Source organism: Sinocyclocheilus grahami, unplaced genomic scaffold (assembly GCF_001515645.1).
Source record: "Sinocyclocheilus grahami isolate Dianchi unplaced genomic scaffold, SAMN03320097.WGS_v1.1 scaffold196.1, whole genome shotgun sequence".
Classification (NCBI taxonomy): Eukaryota; Metazoa; Chordata; class Actinopteri; order Cypriniformes; family Cyprinidae; genus Sinocyclocheilus; species Sinocyclocheilus grahami.
The window spans coordinates 2,022,536-2,041,808 of NW_015505375.1; the positions used below are offsets into that span (position 1 = coordinate 2,022,536).

The 19,273-nt window shown below is 37.7% G+C and overlaps 1 protein-coding gene across 4 annotated transcripts in view; it reads left to right on the forward strand.

The window, feature by feature from the left end:
* LOC107595081 (E3 ubiquitin-protein ligase Arkadia-like) overlaps positions 1-19,273 on the forward strand; it is a 72,879-nt gene that overhangs the window by 5,315 nt on the left and 48,291 nt on the right. For all 4 annotated transcript variants that reach the window (XM_016285389.1, XM_016285391.1, XM_016285390.1 and 1 more), the window contains exon 2: positions 16,448-17,436. In XM_016285389.1, coding sequence (XP_016140875.1) covers positions 16,530-17,436 — 907 coding nt within the window. In that variant the 5' untranslated portion in view covers positions 16,448-16,529. The remainder of the gene's footprint in view (positions 1-16,447; positions 17,437-19,273) is intronic.

Below are 19,273 nucleotides of genomic sequence, written 5' to 3' on the forward strand. Positions count from 1 at the left end.
CTCAGAGGTGGCATGAGTGCAATTAAATTCACAAATTCATGTGGATTAATGTTTTAAATAAAAATTTGAATACAGAAATATTAAACTATTTTAATAACTGCAATTATCCCTAAAAATGAAGCTGAAACCGCCAGCAGGTGGCGGCAAATCACGGATTTTATCACTGAATCATTCATTCAACTGATTCGTTTGAACGGCTAATTCATTCAGGAATGAAGCAAGTGACTGTCTTTATGAATAGGTAATCATGAATCACTGACTCACTAGATTCGTTCAAAAACACTTTCATTCATTAATGAAACACCGCTGTGTTAGCTTTTAGAGATGTGAAGCGGCTGAGCTGTTGCTTTATTTGGAACTATTTTTGTTGATGAAATGGAGCAAAATCAGGCAGTACGTGTTTATTGAACTGTTGTATTAAATCAATATCTCATTTGCAAACTCCTTGAATAATTATTAAAATCTGTCACTCTCCTTATCGCGATCTGTGGGCGCACAGAAAAAGAGAGTTCTCGACTCAAAAGTACTTGCAAATTATAAATTCCGTCATCTGTCATCGCGTTATAAGCGCGGAACCTGCGGGAATGAGTATAATTATTATTAATCGCCGCAATCCTGCGCCTGAAATTCAAGACCTGCTCTGTGTTCTCTGCTAATAACCCGACTGTGAATGATGCGAGCGGCGTTATGTTGTCAGTGAGAAGCTACAGCCGTGGCGGGGGTGATTTTTGGTGTGCTGGTGTTCTGACAAATAATGCTACCTATCAGATTATGCTACCAACAAATCGTCAGAACACCGGCAGAACAACAACAATGTGCTACGTTTCTTTTCCCCTCATTTTTTCCAATTGACTGAAATCCGTCGTAGCGACGGAAAACTTTCATCCCTGAGTAGTAGTATGTACATCATACTGCACCACAGTAATATATTTCTGATAATTTCATTAAGCTGACCCAAACTTATATTTTGACGGGTTGCCATGAGGAACTTGTTTCTTTAGGTCTATGTAAATGATATGAAGATAGTTTTACTCCAATGAAACTGTCAAATGCTCATGAAGTGACTCTTAGAGGGAGTCAGAGCAGTTCTGGAGATGTTGTTCATGTATTTATGTCCTCGTAGTGAGATGACAGAAGCTGAAATCACCGCTAGCGTCGCACACTTTGTATGTGTAGAAAACAAAACCGCTCGTCTGTGCCATTTACATACACAGAGACACGCAGAACATGCTGGACCCATATTTAAATAGTATTTTTTGCGGCTTAATATTTACAGATACTAGTCCATATTGCGACTCTATTTAAGTGTACTGACCTACTTTTGATTAATTCATCCAAACTTTGACAAATTCCGTGACATTCCGCGTCATACAGTAAATTCCATTTATATGAATGGATTCCGCGATTCTGTCTGCGTTTTCCGCATCAAGGAAATCATAGATAATATTGAGTTGTTTTGCAACTTCAGTGCAACGTTAGTGGATTGGGATCTATTGCAACTTGAGCAACGTCTGCTGCTGCCTTACCTTTGAGAGACAACTGATGCATGATCACTGAAGCAGCTCCAGTTAGCAAGTGCTTTTGCAGTGAGAGTGAATTCCGCTTTGATTGGTCGGACTCATGACTCCCAACAAATCAGGTGGGCGGAGACTGCTTTAGGCCACAGAGTGGTGAGTTCTGACAGGCTGCATCAGAGCCAAATAGCGCGATGTGTGCACATTGTAAGCGCTTCGTGCTCATAGTCCGTCAACCCTCTCTATATGACTAAATCTTCACTCTTGGCGACTAACTGATGTCTAATATTAGCCAATGGCTAATAAATTCTCAGATTTTACTCGCCAGTGTGTAAGTTGGAGGCTGAGTATATGATTGGCACAGATATATTTTCACTCACAGAACACCCTGACTGAGCGCTTCAGAGTTTCACTCTGCGTCAAGCGATCTGTGATATTTTTCAGTTCATTTGAATGGATGCGCAGCGCACCTGTGTTTGTGTATTTGTCGCAATGTAAACTAGTGTGAAGGCGCACGACTCGCCGCCACTTTCTCACACGCGCAAAGAGCGAGAGCGAGCGAGAGTCTTACATAACATGCAGAATTGATGCGCTACATGTAAACTATATACTTTGTTGTATTTTCCTGTAAAGATAACAGAGTTCCTTTGGAATTCTTCAGCGTTTAAGAACTGCCGGGTTTTCCTGTAGTAGGCGGAACTAATGTGCAAACGACAATCTCATTGGCTGGTGCTCACCTATTATCGTCCCTGTTTTGATTTCAGCGAATCAGTTCGAGCAAACGCACACAACCTGATTAATATTCATGAATCCAGTAGCTCATTAATCCTTAATGCGTTTTTATATTGTTCTTATTAGTAGAATTCGTATAATAATAATAATAATAATAATGTCTTATCACTATTATTGGAATTATTATTATTTTTTTACAGGAACACTGAATGACCAAAAAAAGCACCAGCACCAGTCCTAAGTTCATGGTTACCAAGTTTTAATTCTAATTACTAAACTTCTATTATTAAATAATACTTCATTATCATATTATAATGCTTGACTGACTGATATTAAGAGTGTACTTTCAGATATTTAAAAAGCTGTACCATTTTACAAACATTGTTTGTAAAATGGCATAACTTATATATATACACACACACACACAGTGGTGTGAAAAAGTGTTGGCCCCCTTCCTGATTTCTTATTTTTTTGCATGTTTGTCACACTTTAATGTTTCAGATCATCAAACAAATTTAAATATTAGTCAGATAACACAAGTAAACACAACATGCAGTTTTTAAATGAAGGTTTTTATTATTAAGGGAAAACAAAATCCAATGTGCTCATATCTTTTCATTATATCTTTTTTATAATGAAAAGATATCTTAATTTGGGTTCCGAAGATGAACGGAGGTCTTAAAGGAACACTCCACTATTTTTGAAAATATGCTAATTTTCCAACTCCCCTAGAGTTAAACAGTTAAGTTTTACCATTTTCGAATCCATTCAGCCGATCTCCGGGTCTGGCGGTAACACTTTTAGCTGCAGCTTAGCATAGATCATTGAATCTGATTAGACCATTAGCATCTCGCTCAAAAATGACCAAAGAGTTTAGATATTTTTCCTATTTAAAACTTGACTCTTCTGTAGTTACATCATGTACTAAGACCAATGGAAAATGAAAAGTTGCGATTTTCTAGGCTGATATGGCTAGGAACTATACTCTCATTCCGGCGTAATAATCAAGGAACTTTGCTGCCGTACCATGGGTGCAGCAGGCGCAATGATATTACGCAGCGCCTGAAAATAGTCCCCAGCTAGGTAACTTCCAACAGAAGGCACGCTCCCTGTGCAAGCAGGTGGTCACGTTGGTTGTGTTTAGTGGTCGACCGATATATCGCCAAGGCCGATATTTAGTATTTTTCAAATATCGGCATGAACCGATAAGTTTTTCCGGTTTGACCGATGTGTTCGAGGCAGGACTTTTATTTTGATGCCGCTGAGAAAGGCAGCGCCTGAACACACAGTGCTCACATTCTCCCTCTTCTTTACTGTCGTCGTTAACAGTTCTGGATTGAAGAAGTCTGTCTAATAAAGGTATTAAAATGTATATAAAAAAGTATTATAATGATTGCTTTTATATTATTAGTAATAGAAAAGCAAACATTATAATACTGTCTCGTTTGCCGTCAGCATTCAGCAAATACGCATTTAAATCATTTGAGCAAATCTTTGAATGTCTATTAATGAACATTTAATTTCACAAAACTTGCAAACTTAGTCGAATCTAGTTGAGATCTTGTGAAGTGTGCATTTGTATCCTGCATGATCTCGTGTGCTCTGTGTGAAGGTCGGTCTGTGCGAATTGAATGCGGACAGGAGGAGAGTTCAGCCTCACTGGAGATGCGCGATCGACAATTTAAACTCGTTATTTCAAATTATGCTGCGCTTTATCCATTTGCTCACTGTCATATTCATGTCATTTTCACTGTGTGCTGTATGTAAAATGACTGTTACCTTGGCTTTATTTGAAAAAATATGATTCCCAATGCACACAAACTTCCCAGATTACTTAGTGCCCTGTTGGTTAGAATGTTGACTTTTGATTAAATATTTATTTATTTGTGAAAAATACATTGTCATCTAAAGTATAAGTATGTTTATTTTACACGTTTGTTTTTTAATCCATTTTCAAATGATTTCAAATTTCTTAAATATTAATTAAAATAAATAATTATATTGGCCAACGGCCACCCTGCTTTCCAAGATATCGGCATTGGCTGTCAAAAAAACAATATCGGTCGACCATTAGTTATGTTGGTGGAAGTTAGCCTTTTTTCAGGCGCTTCGTAATATCATTGCGCCTGCTGCTGTAAATAGGAAAAATATCCAAACTCTTTGCTAATGGTCCAATCAGATTCAATGATCTATGCTAAGCTGCAGCTAAAAGTGCTGCCGCCAGACACGGAGATCGGCTGAATGTATTCGAAAACGGTAAAACTTAACTGTTTAACTCTAGGGGAGTTGGAAATTTTTTTTTCAAAAATAGTGGCATGTTCCTTTAAGGGTTTAGAACGACATGAGGGTGAGTAATAGGCATGGGCCGGTATGAGATTTTGAAGGTATGATAACCTTAAGCAAAAATATCACGGTTTCACGGTATCACGGTATTGTTGTTACAGCTCTAAAATGTGTTATTTTTAAATGACTGGGTAAAAAAAAAACTTTTTTCTGCTGAACACAATATATTTTGTTTTTGAGCAACATACAGAATAGTAGAATTTGTTTATTTTTTCTTTGATTTGTTTCCTAAAAAGAAGAAAAATAAAGACTGACATATTTATTTAACCTAAATCTGTAATTAATTAATCTCAAATCTTAGTTATATAATTCATATTTATATAATTTCATATCATTTATATAATTTCATATACATAATTTTATTTAATGAGGCAAGGCAAGTTTATTTATATAGCACATTTCATACACAATGGTAATTCAAAGTGCTTTACATAAAATAAATGAAATAATAATTTAAAAAAATCACAACAATAAAACAAGAAATGTAAAACTTTGAAAATGATTAAAAAATTTATTTAAGAGGTTTAAAATGAATTTAAAACCGTTAAGAATAGAAAATGATTATACATAAAATATAGTGCAATCAGTTTGGACATCGCACAGTGCTCATTCAATAAATGCACAGCTAAACAGATGAGTTTTGAGTCTGCATTTAAATGTGACTAATGTTTTAGCACATCTGATCTCTTCTGGAAGCTGATTCCAATTGCGGGCGGCATAATAACTAAAAGCAGACTCCTTGTTTTGTGTGAACCCTTGGTATTTCTAACTGACTCGATCCTAATGATCTGAGTGGTCCGTTAGGTTTATAATCAGTGAACATATCTGCTATGTATTTAGGTCCTAGGCCATTGAGTGATTTATAAATGAGTAAAAGTACTTTAAAATAAATCCTAAATATAACTGGAAACCAGTGTAAGGACCTGCGGACTGGTGTGATATGCTCAGATTTTCTGGTTCTAGTCAGAATTCTGGCAGCAGCGTTCTGGATGAGCTGCAGCTGTCTAATGGTCTTCTTGGGAAGGCCGGTGAGGAGACCATTACAATAGTCCACCCTGCTGGCGATAAAGGCATGAACAAGTTTCTCCAAGTCTTGACTGGAAACAAAACCTCTAATTCTTGCAATGTTTTTGAGATGATAGTATGCTGATTTAGTTACTGCTTTGACATGACTACTGAAACTAAGGTCTGTCTCCAGAATCACACCAAGATTCCTGACTTGATTTTTAGTTGTCAAACCCCTAGAGTCAAGGTATGCATTCACCTTGAGAACTGCAGTGACTTCAGTTTTTTCCTTGTTTAAAGGCCAATTCACACCGCGCCGACAAACGCCAACAGACTAGTCTGTCGGAGTTTGTTGGATCAGTGTGTTACCCCTGTCGGTGTTTGTTGGCATTGGTCAGAGTTGGTTTTAACCTGACTGAACATGTTTAATCGGCGTTTGTTGGGTCGTGGAATGTCTGAGCCGTGTGATATGATTTTCCAACAAACGACATCAAACTCTGACGTAATCTGACCTGGCCACGAACCGTTGCCATGACGATGAGGCAAGACTGCAGGTTTCTGAACAAACCAGAAAGAGGAACAGTTTTTGGATCTTTTGGAGGAGAGGCCAGAGCTTTATGCGGTGGGTGTGGCAGAGTATACCAACCGCAACGCGAGGGGGAATGCGATCAGATAGATCGCTACGGCGCTTGGGAAATTTCACAACGGAAATGTATTTGACAATATATTATTATTATTATTATTATTATTATTATTATAAAAGTGCCTTACAATATTACCAAAGACATTAATAACAGTATCATTTTGATTGTTGTTACAAGATCATCCATTTTCCCCCTAGTTAGCTCTCTTTGACTTGAAGTCTGTTGGTGTCTGTTGGGGCAGTGTGAACATGACAGTTATTTTTCATAAAATTCTAAATCCAGCGGCTAACGTGTCTGTTGGCGTTTGTCGGGGCGGTGTGAATTGGCCTTAACAGAAGAAAGTTCTGGCACATCCAACTGTTAATTTCATCAATGCATTGGCAGAGGGAGTCAATGGGGCTGTAGTCATTTGGCGATAAGGCTAGGTAAATCTGGGTGAAAGAAGTGAGGCGTTCACCACTTCTAAGAGATCTGCTTCCAAACAGTTAAGCACCCTTTTGAAAAAATATGTGGGAAGTGTGTCAAGATAGCATGTTGACGATTTAAGGTGCTGTACTATTTCTTCCAAAATTTTGCTATCAATTTCTTCAAAAGCAGACATAGTATCTTCTTTTTGGTATTGTGGTCGAATCTGTCTGACCTCTGCATAATTTGGGGATGTGCTAATTGCCTTCCTGATATTATTGATCTTCTCAGAAAAGAAGGAAGCAAACTCATTGCATTTGCTGTCGGGAGAGCATTTCACTGGCAATCTGACTGGGGGGGTTTGTCAGTTTCTCAACAGTAGCAAAAAGAATGTGAGTGTTTTTTAAGTTACTGTTTATAAGGTTTGAGAAGAATGACTGTCTAGCTTTGCCTAGTTCCACATTGAAAGTACGAAGGCTGTCTTTATAGATGCTATAGTGAATTTCAAGTTTCGTCTTCCGCCACATCCGCTCAGCTTTTCTGCATTGTCTTTTCATACTCTGAACTGCTGTTGATTTTTCTCCAAGCTGATTTCTGTCTTCCAGACTTCTTACTGACTTTTATAGGAGCAAAATCATCAATAACATTCTTAACGTTTGAGTTAAATGAATCAAGGAGAAGATCAACAGACTCTGCAGAAATGCTTGGTGTTAAAAGATATAGCCTCCATAAATAGCACACTAGTGTTTTCGTTAATGCATCTCTTTCTGACAGAGACAGATCTAGATTCAGTGGTAGCAGAGATCAATATATCAAAGAAAATACAGAAGTGATCAGATAGTGCTACGTCCTTAACAACAATGGATAAAATGTTTAGACCTCTACTGATGAGTAAATCTAACGTATGTCCACGATTGTGTGTAGGCTCATGTCATAATGTCATAGAATAGCACATTGTAACGCAGTGTTACAACGTGCCCCATCTGCACCACTGGAATTTAAAACTGGTTAGTGTCTTCTGCTAGTAATCAAATCATTAAAAAACTATCTGAACTGATAAATAACAGATTGGAGATTAAAATAATAGCAGATTTGTCTCATTTTAAATGAATAATAAAAACTGAGATAAATGTACTTAAGCCAGAATTTTAATTTTACTATGGTAAAATAAATATTCAAACCACATGTTACATCTAAACCCCCGTTACTTTGTGCATCGCACTCCCCTATATTGTCACACTTCACACTTCTCTAGTAAGTTTCGTCTGTGTGTGAAGACAGTAGCGCAAATCCGTGAATGAATGTTCAGAAGTGAAATAAACTTTAACGGAATAAAGTTGAATGGAATTGAATTGAATTAAAGTTGAATAAACTTCAACTTTACTGTTCAGTGCACTGATGTCGGACTCATTTTGGATAGTAAAGTTTGTTAAATTTTTAAATGCCCTTACATATCTCTGTCACCATTATAAGTGTTTGATCACCACATTTGAGTGATCATTGCAAAAAATGTGTTTATGTATATATTCTGTTTATGTATACTGTATTCTATATATAGTACCAGTCAAAGTTTTGGACACACGAATGGGAAAGTGTCCAAACTTTTGACTGGTACTGTACTATAATATACACACAGAATATCGGCCGATATATCGGTATCAACAATTTTTTTACTCCCTAATATCGGTATCGGTATCGGCCCCCCAAAAAAACATATCGGTCGGGCTCTACTATAAGGAAAGCACTTGGGCTCTTTGCCACCAGACAGAGAAGTCGACTCAAAAACAGAGACTATATGCCTTGTGAAACAGATTGCTGTTTTCATAATTTAAAGGTAAGGGAACTCTGGGCCTTGTCGTGGCTGCTGTGAAGCGTAAGGCATTTGGGGCATGGTGCCACTCTGGATGTCAAGATGTTAATTAGGGAAGGCTGAAGAAATGTTAGTGTAATGGGATTCTGCTGAATAAAAGAGTAATCGAGCCGATATATCGGTATCAACAATTTTTTTACTCCCTAATATTTTTTTACTCTCGGTATCGGCCCCCAAAAAAACCATATCGGTCGGGCTCTACTATAAGGAAAGCACTTGGGCTCTTTGCCACCAGACAGAGAAGTCGACTCAAAAACAGAGACTATATGCCTTGTGAAACAGATTGCTGTTTTCATAATTTAAAGGTAAGGGAACTCTGGGCCTTGTCGTGGCTGCTGTGAAGCGTAAGGCATTTGGGGCATGGTGCCACTCTGGATGTCAAGATGTTAATTAGGGAAGGCTGAAGAAATGTTAGTGTAATGGGATTCTGCTGAATAAAAGAGTAATCGGAAACACTGGCAAAATTTTGATTAAAGAGGGAAAAATGGTTGTGAGATGAGCATAAAAGAGGTAATGAATAAAATGGCTGAATTGTTAGATTTTCATAATGAGAGGAGGAACATGCTTTGTAGACGTTGGTAATCACAGTGAACATTATGGCCAGTGATGGATAAATACCTATTATGCAAGCAGGAACCTAATTTGAGAGGGATTTTATTTGTGCTGAAGCAACCTAATTACTGTATTATATAAGGATCAAGATGGAGGGGCACTTCATATACACCTGTATTGAATACCATTATATGCAAAACAACAAACAGCTGTCTGCTATTAGGCCTCGCATTGTGTGAGAGATGTGGATTGCTCTTTTCCTATGTTGTTATCATAAGAATAAAGGAAAACTAGGTGAGGGTGTGAAATAATGACCCCTAGCCAGGGCTCGACAGTGCGACCATTTCAGTCGCATTTGCGACTGAAAACTACTGCGTGCGACTATGAAATTTATTTTAGGAGCACCAGTGCGACTGACCCGATCATCATCATACTTGTGATTGCGCTCAGGGAAGCTTCAAAGCTTTCTACGTGTTTTTGCAGCGTCGAGTAATGTATCAGACATATCTCACCAATCCTTCATAAGCAAAGTGTAGACAGGGTGTAAATAAGAGATTCATCACACAGTGTAGAGAGCTTCGTTGATTATAAATGTGAGCTCGCGATGAACTAAGATGATGAGTGACAGCTTTGAATGATTTTTAAGGGAGTTTGTAAATGTGATAACTGATTTAATACAATACAATTCAATAAACAAGAAGTTAATTTTAAGTTACTTACATTGTCTGACTATAACACTATTGTCTGATTTTGCTCTATTTCGTTGTATTTCGAAATATTTCGAAAATAGTTTAAAAACAAAGTCACAGCTCAGCCGCTGCGCATCTCCATTCAAACACAGCGGTGTTTCGTTTATGAACGAACAGTTTTTTTAAACGAATCTAGTGAGTCAGTGATTCATGATTACCCATTCATAAAGACAGTCACTCTTGAATGAATCAGCCGTTCGAATGAATCAATTGAATGAATGATTCAGTGATAAAAATCAGTGACTTGCCGCCACCTGCTTTATCTTTTCAGTTATTTAAATCATTTAATATTTCTATATTCAAAATTTTATATTTAAAACATTAATATCATCATGGATTTATGGATTTAATTGCACTCATTCCACTTCTGAGCCTCATTAAATGTCTGAAAGTACATCAAACAACACTTTTGTGTTCTTCTGTGCCACCTCTACAAATTATTTTTGTTAATACTGATTTCATTTGATTTTTAACTTGTTTCTTATTCTACTCTTATTCTGTTGTTAAGCTTATAAAATATAATTTAAGAATTTGACAAAAGATGACATACTTTTAATAAAGTTAGAGGAGTCAAATATTACCTCGTAATGGGAAGGCTACTTTTTGATAACATTTTGGATTATTGATTAGAAGGTGCTCCTAAAATTTTGAACGTGCTCCTAAATTTTTTAAGTTAGGAGCACAAGTGCTCCTAAAAAGAAAAGTAAGCGTCGAGCCCTGCTAGCACCATTAACCTGTGCATGCTAGATTTATGTTGTAGTCTTTTGCTGGAGGTATTAAGCCGCTCCTGAAATGTGTGCAGTTGCTAGTTTCTGTCTACACAGTGCAAGAGTCTACACAGTGACTTTCTTTAGTCACCATTAGAGCCCGACCGAAATGGGTTTTTTGGGGGCCGATACCGATATTAGGGAGTAAAAAAAATATGCCGATATTCTTTGTGTAGGCTATATTATAGTACAGTATAGTACTTTTGACTGGTACTGTATATAGAATACAGTGTATAGCCTACATATACAAAATATATATACCAAGCGGCAACCTCTCGGTCTCTCGCTTGAAGCCAATGCGGAAGTGACTAAAACTGCAATTCATCGACTGGCTGCTAGAGGCTGGCTCCAAAAGGGGGTCAGTCCTATAAACTCCCCATGTTAAAATGCCCAACTTTACAGCTGAAAAATTTTTTTACAGCCTGGTACAAAAAGTGATTTTGGTCTATATAGGTAATTTTGCCCTTCAAGACAACTGTGAGGGGTATGAATTTTTTTATAACTCATCCATTTAAATTATATTAAGCCTTAAAGTTCTGCATAATTAAGGGTGTGGCCACTTGAGTGACAGGTGGACTGCCGCTCTGCTCCAGAGTGTGAAACTCGCTAGACTGTGAAACTTAGAAAAATGGCTTTAAAGGTTTTTATTTGTCCAGAAAAAAATGTATTATAGGTAGGACACTGCAAATCTGGCAATTAGATGTTTTAATGAAAATGATCTCAAACTTGATTTTTACCGCTATTTTGAAGTTATTGTAGGTACTCTGCCTTTGCACTGTCTGCAAAAAGTGAGATGTCACGCCAAGGCAAAAGGCAGTAGCTTCCACATTATATGCAATATTTGGGTGCTGATCACCATTTACATAATCATTATAGTAACATCTGTATAAAATCTAGTGATCATTTGCTAGGCTATAATGTATAGTAATGTAATTCAGTTTTTTATTTTCTGACCATAACAACCAGAAAAAAAGTTAAACGTGAGTGGATACCGTTTTGCAACCAATTTATTTGCAATGTTCGCTAACATTAAAGGATGGAAGACATACTTAGCCTATTGTTTTTACATCGAACTGAATGAAAATAGCTTAACCTAAGAACGACTTGTGGATTGATGTGAACGCTAGCAGGAATAATGCTCAGAATGATTGTGAATTAAACATCTCCGATAACGTTCATTGCAATGTTTTTTTTATCGATTTACAAGAAAAGGTATGAAACGGATTTAATTGCGTACAGTAACTGATTATATGTGATACGCTGCCATGGCATTCGACGACTCACACATGCAGAAGTGGGCAGCCCTAGACTGAGAGCTGGCATCTGCATTATAAAAAGAAAAAAAAACTTGAAAGATTATTTACGATTAATTATTGTTGCCAAGTTATCTAGTCGTTGCTTGTTTACAGTGCTTTGTTATATGGAGCAGTTTGTTAGATCGCGATCTATCTAATTTGTTTGTCTAAAGAAGTGCCGACAGATGTATGAAAGTACAGAAGTCACACCGTAATTTAAAAGCACAGACTTTAATGTACAGTAAAAACAGAGGCAGAATACCGTATAACTCTAGGCTGGCACAGTGCTCGGCCAGAAATGGCTGCTAAAACAACGTTCACAAATAAGTCAGACCTAGGTTTTGCATTGGAAACAGAGGGCTGCTTGTTTTCCTATACGCACATTCTGTTTCACAAAGCACTGTGGCCAGTATCGATAAGCCACAAATTATTTTCATGCTATGGCTAGAGCTGAACAATTAATTGCATTTGCGATATCGCGATATGAACAAAATCGTATTTTCAACCACAGAGGCTGCGATTACACTCGGTCACGTGACACGCGAGATTAAAGAGGTGTGTTCGACTTGAAGATCGATCGTGTATGACATCAAAGTATGGCGAGAGAAAGCATAAGGAGACGTCTGCTCTCTTATAGCTCTCGCAGTACTTTGATGACACACACCGATTGGTCTAACAGCGCTGCTTCAAGTCGAGCACATCTAAGCAGTCTTCAGAGGAAGCATCAAGTTGGCACGCTACAGTGTTGCCAAGTCCGCGGTTTGGGCAACCCCTCCAAAAAAACTTGTATTTTACCCCACGGAACACGATTTTTACCGGTGGACTCCCCTCGAAACGTGATTGGGCTAGTTTTGAGTAGCAATTGGAAAGTTTTTTTTGTGAAAACCTGGCAACCCTGGCACGCTACACGCGGAAATGTTTGAAAGCATCTGTACTTATATAACGTACTTCAAAATGGCACATGGAAATTCAGGGCTCCAGACTGTAACCATTTTTTCTGCCTGTGCGACAATTTTGTGAGCGGTCGCACTGGCGCGACCACCGCGTTGTTTCTTATAAGTGCTGCCATTTCTGTTGCATATGTGAAACATCAAATGGCAAACGAAACTGAAAGCATAACGAAACCGCGCTACTCGTTTGAACTGTGCAGCGCTTAAGAGTGTAGAGCCTGGTTTGAAGGTGCGCTCAGCAAAAATGACACGAATATTGAGGAAATGATGGATGGTTTTCATGTTAAAGTAAAGTAAAAGACCACCTCGTAAACCAAAGGTGAACATGTTGGTATTCTTGTGGGGAAAAAAACATGCAAGCGCTGTCACCAGCTATGTTTCCATCCAAAGATGCTAATTTAACTTATGCGCAAAACTGGAATATCGCATAAAACATTTGCGAATAAAGCACCCGTTTCCATCCAACAAGTCAAAGAGAACAAACTCGTCACTTCCTGATAAACTGGCACTAAATATCTCTAAGAAAACTAGGAGAAGCCACTGAATATAATAATTTTCATATGTAATTACTTGCGCTTCAGAGCGAGCAGACGTAACACAATAAATGCGGTCATTGCTTTTAGAGGTGGATGCCTGCTGTTGGGAACGCAGTCATGTAAGACTGCAATTATACAGAAATACTTTGATGACCGACTTTCCTCAGGCATTTCAGAACAACCAAAACTGTGTCCACTGGTTAGTCAAGTTATCCCATCTCAAAGCACAAAGTGCGCATTATGCACATTTTTCTTAACGGAATAAAAAGTTTATCCTACTCAGTTGTGCGCCTACGTTTTTTTTATGCGCATCTTGGCGTGTCCATCCAGCAGTTTTTTATGTGATTATCCAAAATGTGCATAAAAATAGGTGGATGGAAACATAGCTACCGACAGCAAGTTTAGTTTTACTTTTCTTTTTGTTTTCATTTGCGTTATCTTTGCTGTTTACCTCACAATATGCTATGGAGGCTCTCTTTTATTTATTTATTTGATTCCTGAGTGTTTACTAAACGTTCTGTTATTTATTAGTCTGTATATAATACAGCATGTGATACATGCCATGCCTCATCTTATTCATTTTTTGTTAATAAACGTTTTGTAAGCTTGTTTGTCATTGTATCTTACTGTTTTATTGTTGTTGTGCTTTTAAATTAAGAATAACAATGAATCCATCTTTTGTTTTAGTCTTAAAAAGTGAAAGGTATAGATATAAGCAAAACAGACAATTATCTTTTTTTTAGAGATGCACCGATTGCAAATTTTCTTGGCCATTTCCGATTTTTTGTTAGTGTGATCTGCCGATACCAGTTTTTGCCGATTCCGATTTTCTTTCTAAAAACTATAATTGACAGCATATACAAGCAAAAATCTACTTTTCTTCAATGCAAAATTGTATTTTCATAAAAAAAACACAAGTAAAAAGTCAGTAATAAAATAAGAACAAATAAAAAAATTGCAAACAACAGCACAAATGAATGCAATAGAATAAAGAGAGCTATGAAACTAAGTTTTTCAGGTTAAGTAAGTTTTTATTCAGGTAAGAAATACTACAGAAATTTATGTAATCAAATGTAAAATAACACATCCAGTGTTATTTTACATTTGAGTACTTTAATTTCTGTAGTCTTCATTGTAAAAATTAAATACAGATTAATGCTTACCATTAAAGTTATAAAATGTATTCAGTCAAGAGCAGAAAGTGATTTTCTTTGTCCTTTGCTCTTTAATTAACATGACAGACAGCAGCAGGAATATTGGACTGCGGTCCCTCTACGAGTTTATCCACGGACCCAATATACTGTTACACAACATGCGTTCTCTTTCGCAACTATTTAACGTTCCAAAACTGACTGTGTTTAACTGGATGCTCGCCAAGACGTTAGCCACTCATTTTGGTTTTTGTTGCTCACAAGCTGTTTGAGACTGTGCGCAGCTTGTGCGCTCCACTAATATGGATCAGTGGTGGTGCGCGCGCTTTTGATGTAAACGCGAAACCTGCAGGAAATGACTAAAATAATGCGCAATACAAGCACTATTTAACTGGAGCGAATGAGACGTGTGTGTGAGAGAGAGAAGGGGTCGTCGGAAGTGAAGAGAGTGAGCATGTGTGGCTGACGTTATTGCCTGTGCCGCTGGTAACAAAACGGATCGGCTCGGAATTGGAAAGAAGTGAGACTGATCGGCCGGTCACCGATCCGGGCCGTTCATGAGGAAAATCGGCCGATTCCGATCCTTGGCCGATCCATCGGTGCATCTCTTTTCTTGTAAAACGTGACAACAAGATCGCAAATTCAAAAGCGAAAGCATCCAAAGCTATGGCTTATAACATAGCAAAAGAGGAACTCCCATTCACAAAATTAAAATCACAAATAATACTACTAATGAAAAAGAACAGGTTGAATGTTAACCTCTTTCGTTTCCATATAATTATAAACTATGATAAAAGTTCATCAGCATGCATTGATTAATCCCATGTTGTAGCAAAAAAATAAATAAATATTGGGACCAAATCATGTGCTCATGCGACCAACTGAGAAAGTTAGTCGCAAAAGAGCGACCAGTGGGAAGAATGAGTCTGGAGCCCTGAAATTACTCAAGCAGTAGCAGTGTTACATTGCATTTCATTACTGAAGACTTCGACCTTAAGATAATATATATAATAAGGTAATATATATATTCTTATTTATTTAAAGCCTGTCTAAAGTTAACAGTGTTTAAAAAGTGCAGTCCACATGTTGGTACAGGACATAGTAGTACATAAAGTAGTGTGGTAAACCAACAGTGTTTTTATATTTCTGCAGTCTACTTTAGCTTGTGTGATTTGTTACGGACTTTTATATTAATGTTTACACCAGGCTTATTTGTCAGTGCTTTATGTTGTCATAATTATTACATGCTTACAAGGTTGGAACTTACACAAATCAGTAAATATACTACGGTCATTGTAGTTAAATAAAAATGTCATTCATATCAATTGATGCATCACCTAATTTAATCGTAACATATAGGCCTTGCCTACAGAAAAGAACAGTTATGTTTAATCTAATATTGTGTTGGTCATACTATACAATGATTTATAGCTTGTCTTTGTTGAATAATACAGAACATAAAGAGCTTTAAAAAATAATTGCATATTAAATCGCAATCGCAATATTGGTAAAAAAAAATCGCAATTAGATTTTCCAAAATCGTTCAGCCCAAGCTATGGCAGATAACCAAGTGGCAATATTAAAATTCAATATTATTTAGTGTGTATAAAGAGGGAGAGAAATTATTATTCAGCAGAATGCATTAAAGTGATCAAAAGTGACAATTCAAAAAAGTTTTCGAATAAATATGGATTTTGAACTTTCTCTTCAAAGAATCCTGAAAAAAATGTATTATGGTTTCTACAAAAATATTAAGTGGCGCAAATGTATTCAACATTGACAAAAATTAGAAGTAAAGCTGTAAAGTTTTTTTACCTCTGTTTAACTTTTTTCTGTTGGTCTGTTTATGTAACTTTGTCTTGGTCTATTGTTTATGTAACTTATATTTTAGGGACAATATTCTAATTTTCTGCCTATTTTTCTGTGTTTTCCAGTTGTAGGATTGCTGGATCTCCAATGGAACCCTAGGATTCGGTGTATTGAGCCTCAGCGGCACTTTGTTGTGGGTTAGTCGCAATGAAGAGTGAGATTCCCTCTGATGTACGACATAAGCAGGACCCCCTGAAGGGGCCTCTGGCTAACCCTGAACCCATGGAGACGGCTAAGAGCTTCCCCGCTGAGATGGAGGTGATTGGCAAGGCAGGAAGTGATTTTCCTTCTCCGCTATGTCCTGAGACCAGACACCGGCCTTCACGAGATGCTGGAGGTCGCAGAGACTGTGAAAGAGGGTTGTCGGGACGCAAAAAGCGCAAGAGCCAGCAGCCTGGGCCATCTTATTGTTCTCTGAAGGAAGCGCCAGTGAGTGAGGCAACCCTCTCTCCGCCCCACCACAGGCCCATGCTGCTAGAGACACATAGTGAAGACGAGAGGAACCCAGGATCCTCATTGAGTGACTGTGCCTCCTCGCCCTCCTCCAGCCTTCGGTTTGGTGACTCGGACACTCTTAGCTCAGAGGAGGATGGTAGGCCGATGACAGTTAGACATCCGCAGCTCAAGGTTCCCGGTTCATCCTCCACGGGCAGTGCAGGAGGTGGGATGGGCACGGCAGTAGGCATGCGGCCGCTAGTCGCCCGGACTCGTGCCAGTAGGTCACATAAGTGGGCACGGCTTGAGCCAGAAAGCAATCATGTGAAACGTCCATGTCTCAGCTCACGCAAGCCGTTGCACAGGAAGCGTATTGTGAAGGGCGGGGCTGGAGGCGGGGCTCAGCGGACTCCAAAGCAGAAGGAGCGTTTACTGTTGCAGAGGAAGAAGCGAGAGGTAATTGCACGGAAGAAGTATGCCCTCCTGCACAGTACCAGCAGCTCCAGTGAGGAGCTGACCTCTGACTCCTCCTCCCCTTCCTCCACTGAGGCAGAGGATGAGCTGTATGTGGATGTTAGCAGCAGTAGCAGCCAAGCCAGTACTGTGGCTTTGGCCTCAGGTAAATCGCTTTTTATTATTTTACATTCACCCTAACATCAGTACATACTGTTTTTTACAGGAAGTTGTGGAAAGGAAAAAAAGAGCTTACTGTTTGTTCATGTTGTACCTGTTTTGGTTTGAACATTTGCTATTCTTCGTTTCCTGAACAGTCTGAAAATAATTTTTGTAGTTAAAAAAAAAAAAAAGATTAAAATACTTAAATATTAAATACTTTTCATACTTGCACAATTCACCAAAAACAACGATCCACAGATGTTGGGCGGGTGAACAGGTCAAAGTTGTTGTTGTAATTGTAAAGTAAATCACTACTGGAACACTTTATTGACAAGTAAGCATCCAGGACTGAAAACACTGATTTATATTTTATAATGATATACTGTATATTAGGGCTGCACGATAAATCGCATGCAATTTTCATGCGCATCTCATTAGTAACTGACATAATATCGCGTTCATTATCGCAGGTGATTCATCTGCGATTATGAACGCGATATTGCGTAGCTTGTCAGTGAACTATGGCTCTGTGTATTAAATGCCGCTCCATCTGAATGCATGTGATGGAGATTTACTACTAATCACCGAACCGGCTTTACTGAAGAGATGCGCATGACAATTGCATGCGATTTATCGTGCAGCCCTACTGTATATTATATGTATCAAAAAAAATTTTTTAAAGGGGTGGTTCACAGTTTTTTTTTTCCTAGGCTTGATTGTGTTTATGGGGTACTATAAAAATATAGTACTATCCAAATATAAGTACTATCCAAAATAGGGGTCGACCGATATGTGTTTTTCAGGGCCGATACCGATTATTACAGATCAAGTAGACCGATAACCGATACTTTGAACCTATATATATATACATATATATATATATATATATATATGTCTGGTGTAAAAATGAAAATTTGTCAAAATTAAGAATAACAAGGGCTCTGACAAAAATTGCCTTCCTTGGTGTTGGTTGAGTGTAGTACTCCCACAGTAAACTCTTTGTTTTAAAGAGTTAAACTCTTTATATTTTGGCAAACAAAGGGTTTACCATTCAAATTAAAACATGGAAGAAATAGCGTATTGTGTGATTATTCTTTTAAACAAAAGTTGTAATAATTGTTGTAGTAGTCAGGGGTTAAAGCAAAAAAAAAAGTATTTTGACTGAAAATGTTTCCTTGGCCAAACCCCATTCCTGTCACACACCCAGTTTAAGAGCAGTGTTTTTCTTGTAATCAAGAGCGCTTGTCCTCCTAATTAAAAAAAATTAAGGAGCACCTTCTGATCAATGATCAAAAATTAGCCTTCCTAATATGAGGGGAAGTGATTTACAGGGGCATTTTCTTTTTATCTTTGCAATGGCATTATTTTCATCTGTAAAATTCTAAAATGTATGTCTATAAGCTTTTTAAAATGTCTATTTAAAGCAATATAATAAGAAGTAGAATAAGACAAATAAGTTACCAGTCATGAAATTAGTTAAACTGAAACCGCCAGCAGGTGGCGGCAAATCACGGATTTTATCACTGAATCATTCATTCAACTGATTCGTTTGAACGGCTAATTCATTCAGGAATGAAGCAAGTGACTTTATGAATGGGTAATCATGAATCACTGACTCACTAGATTCGTTCAAAAACGCACTTTCATTCATGAATGAAGCATCGCTGTGTTAGCTTTTAGAGATGTGAAGCGGCTGAGTTGTTGCTTTATTTGGAACTATTTTCGTTGATGAAATAGAGCAAAATCAGGCAGTACGTGTTTATTGAACTGTTGTATTAAATCAATATCACATTTGCAAACTCCTTGAATAATTATTAAAATCTGTCACTCTCCTTATCGCG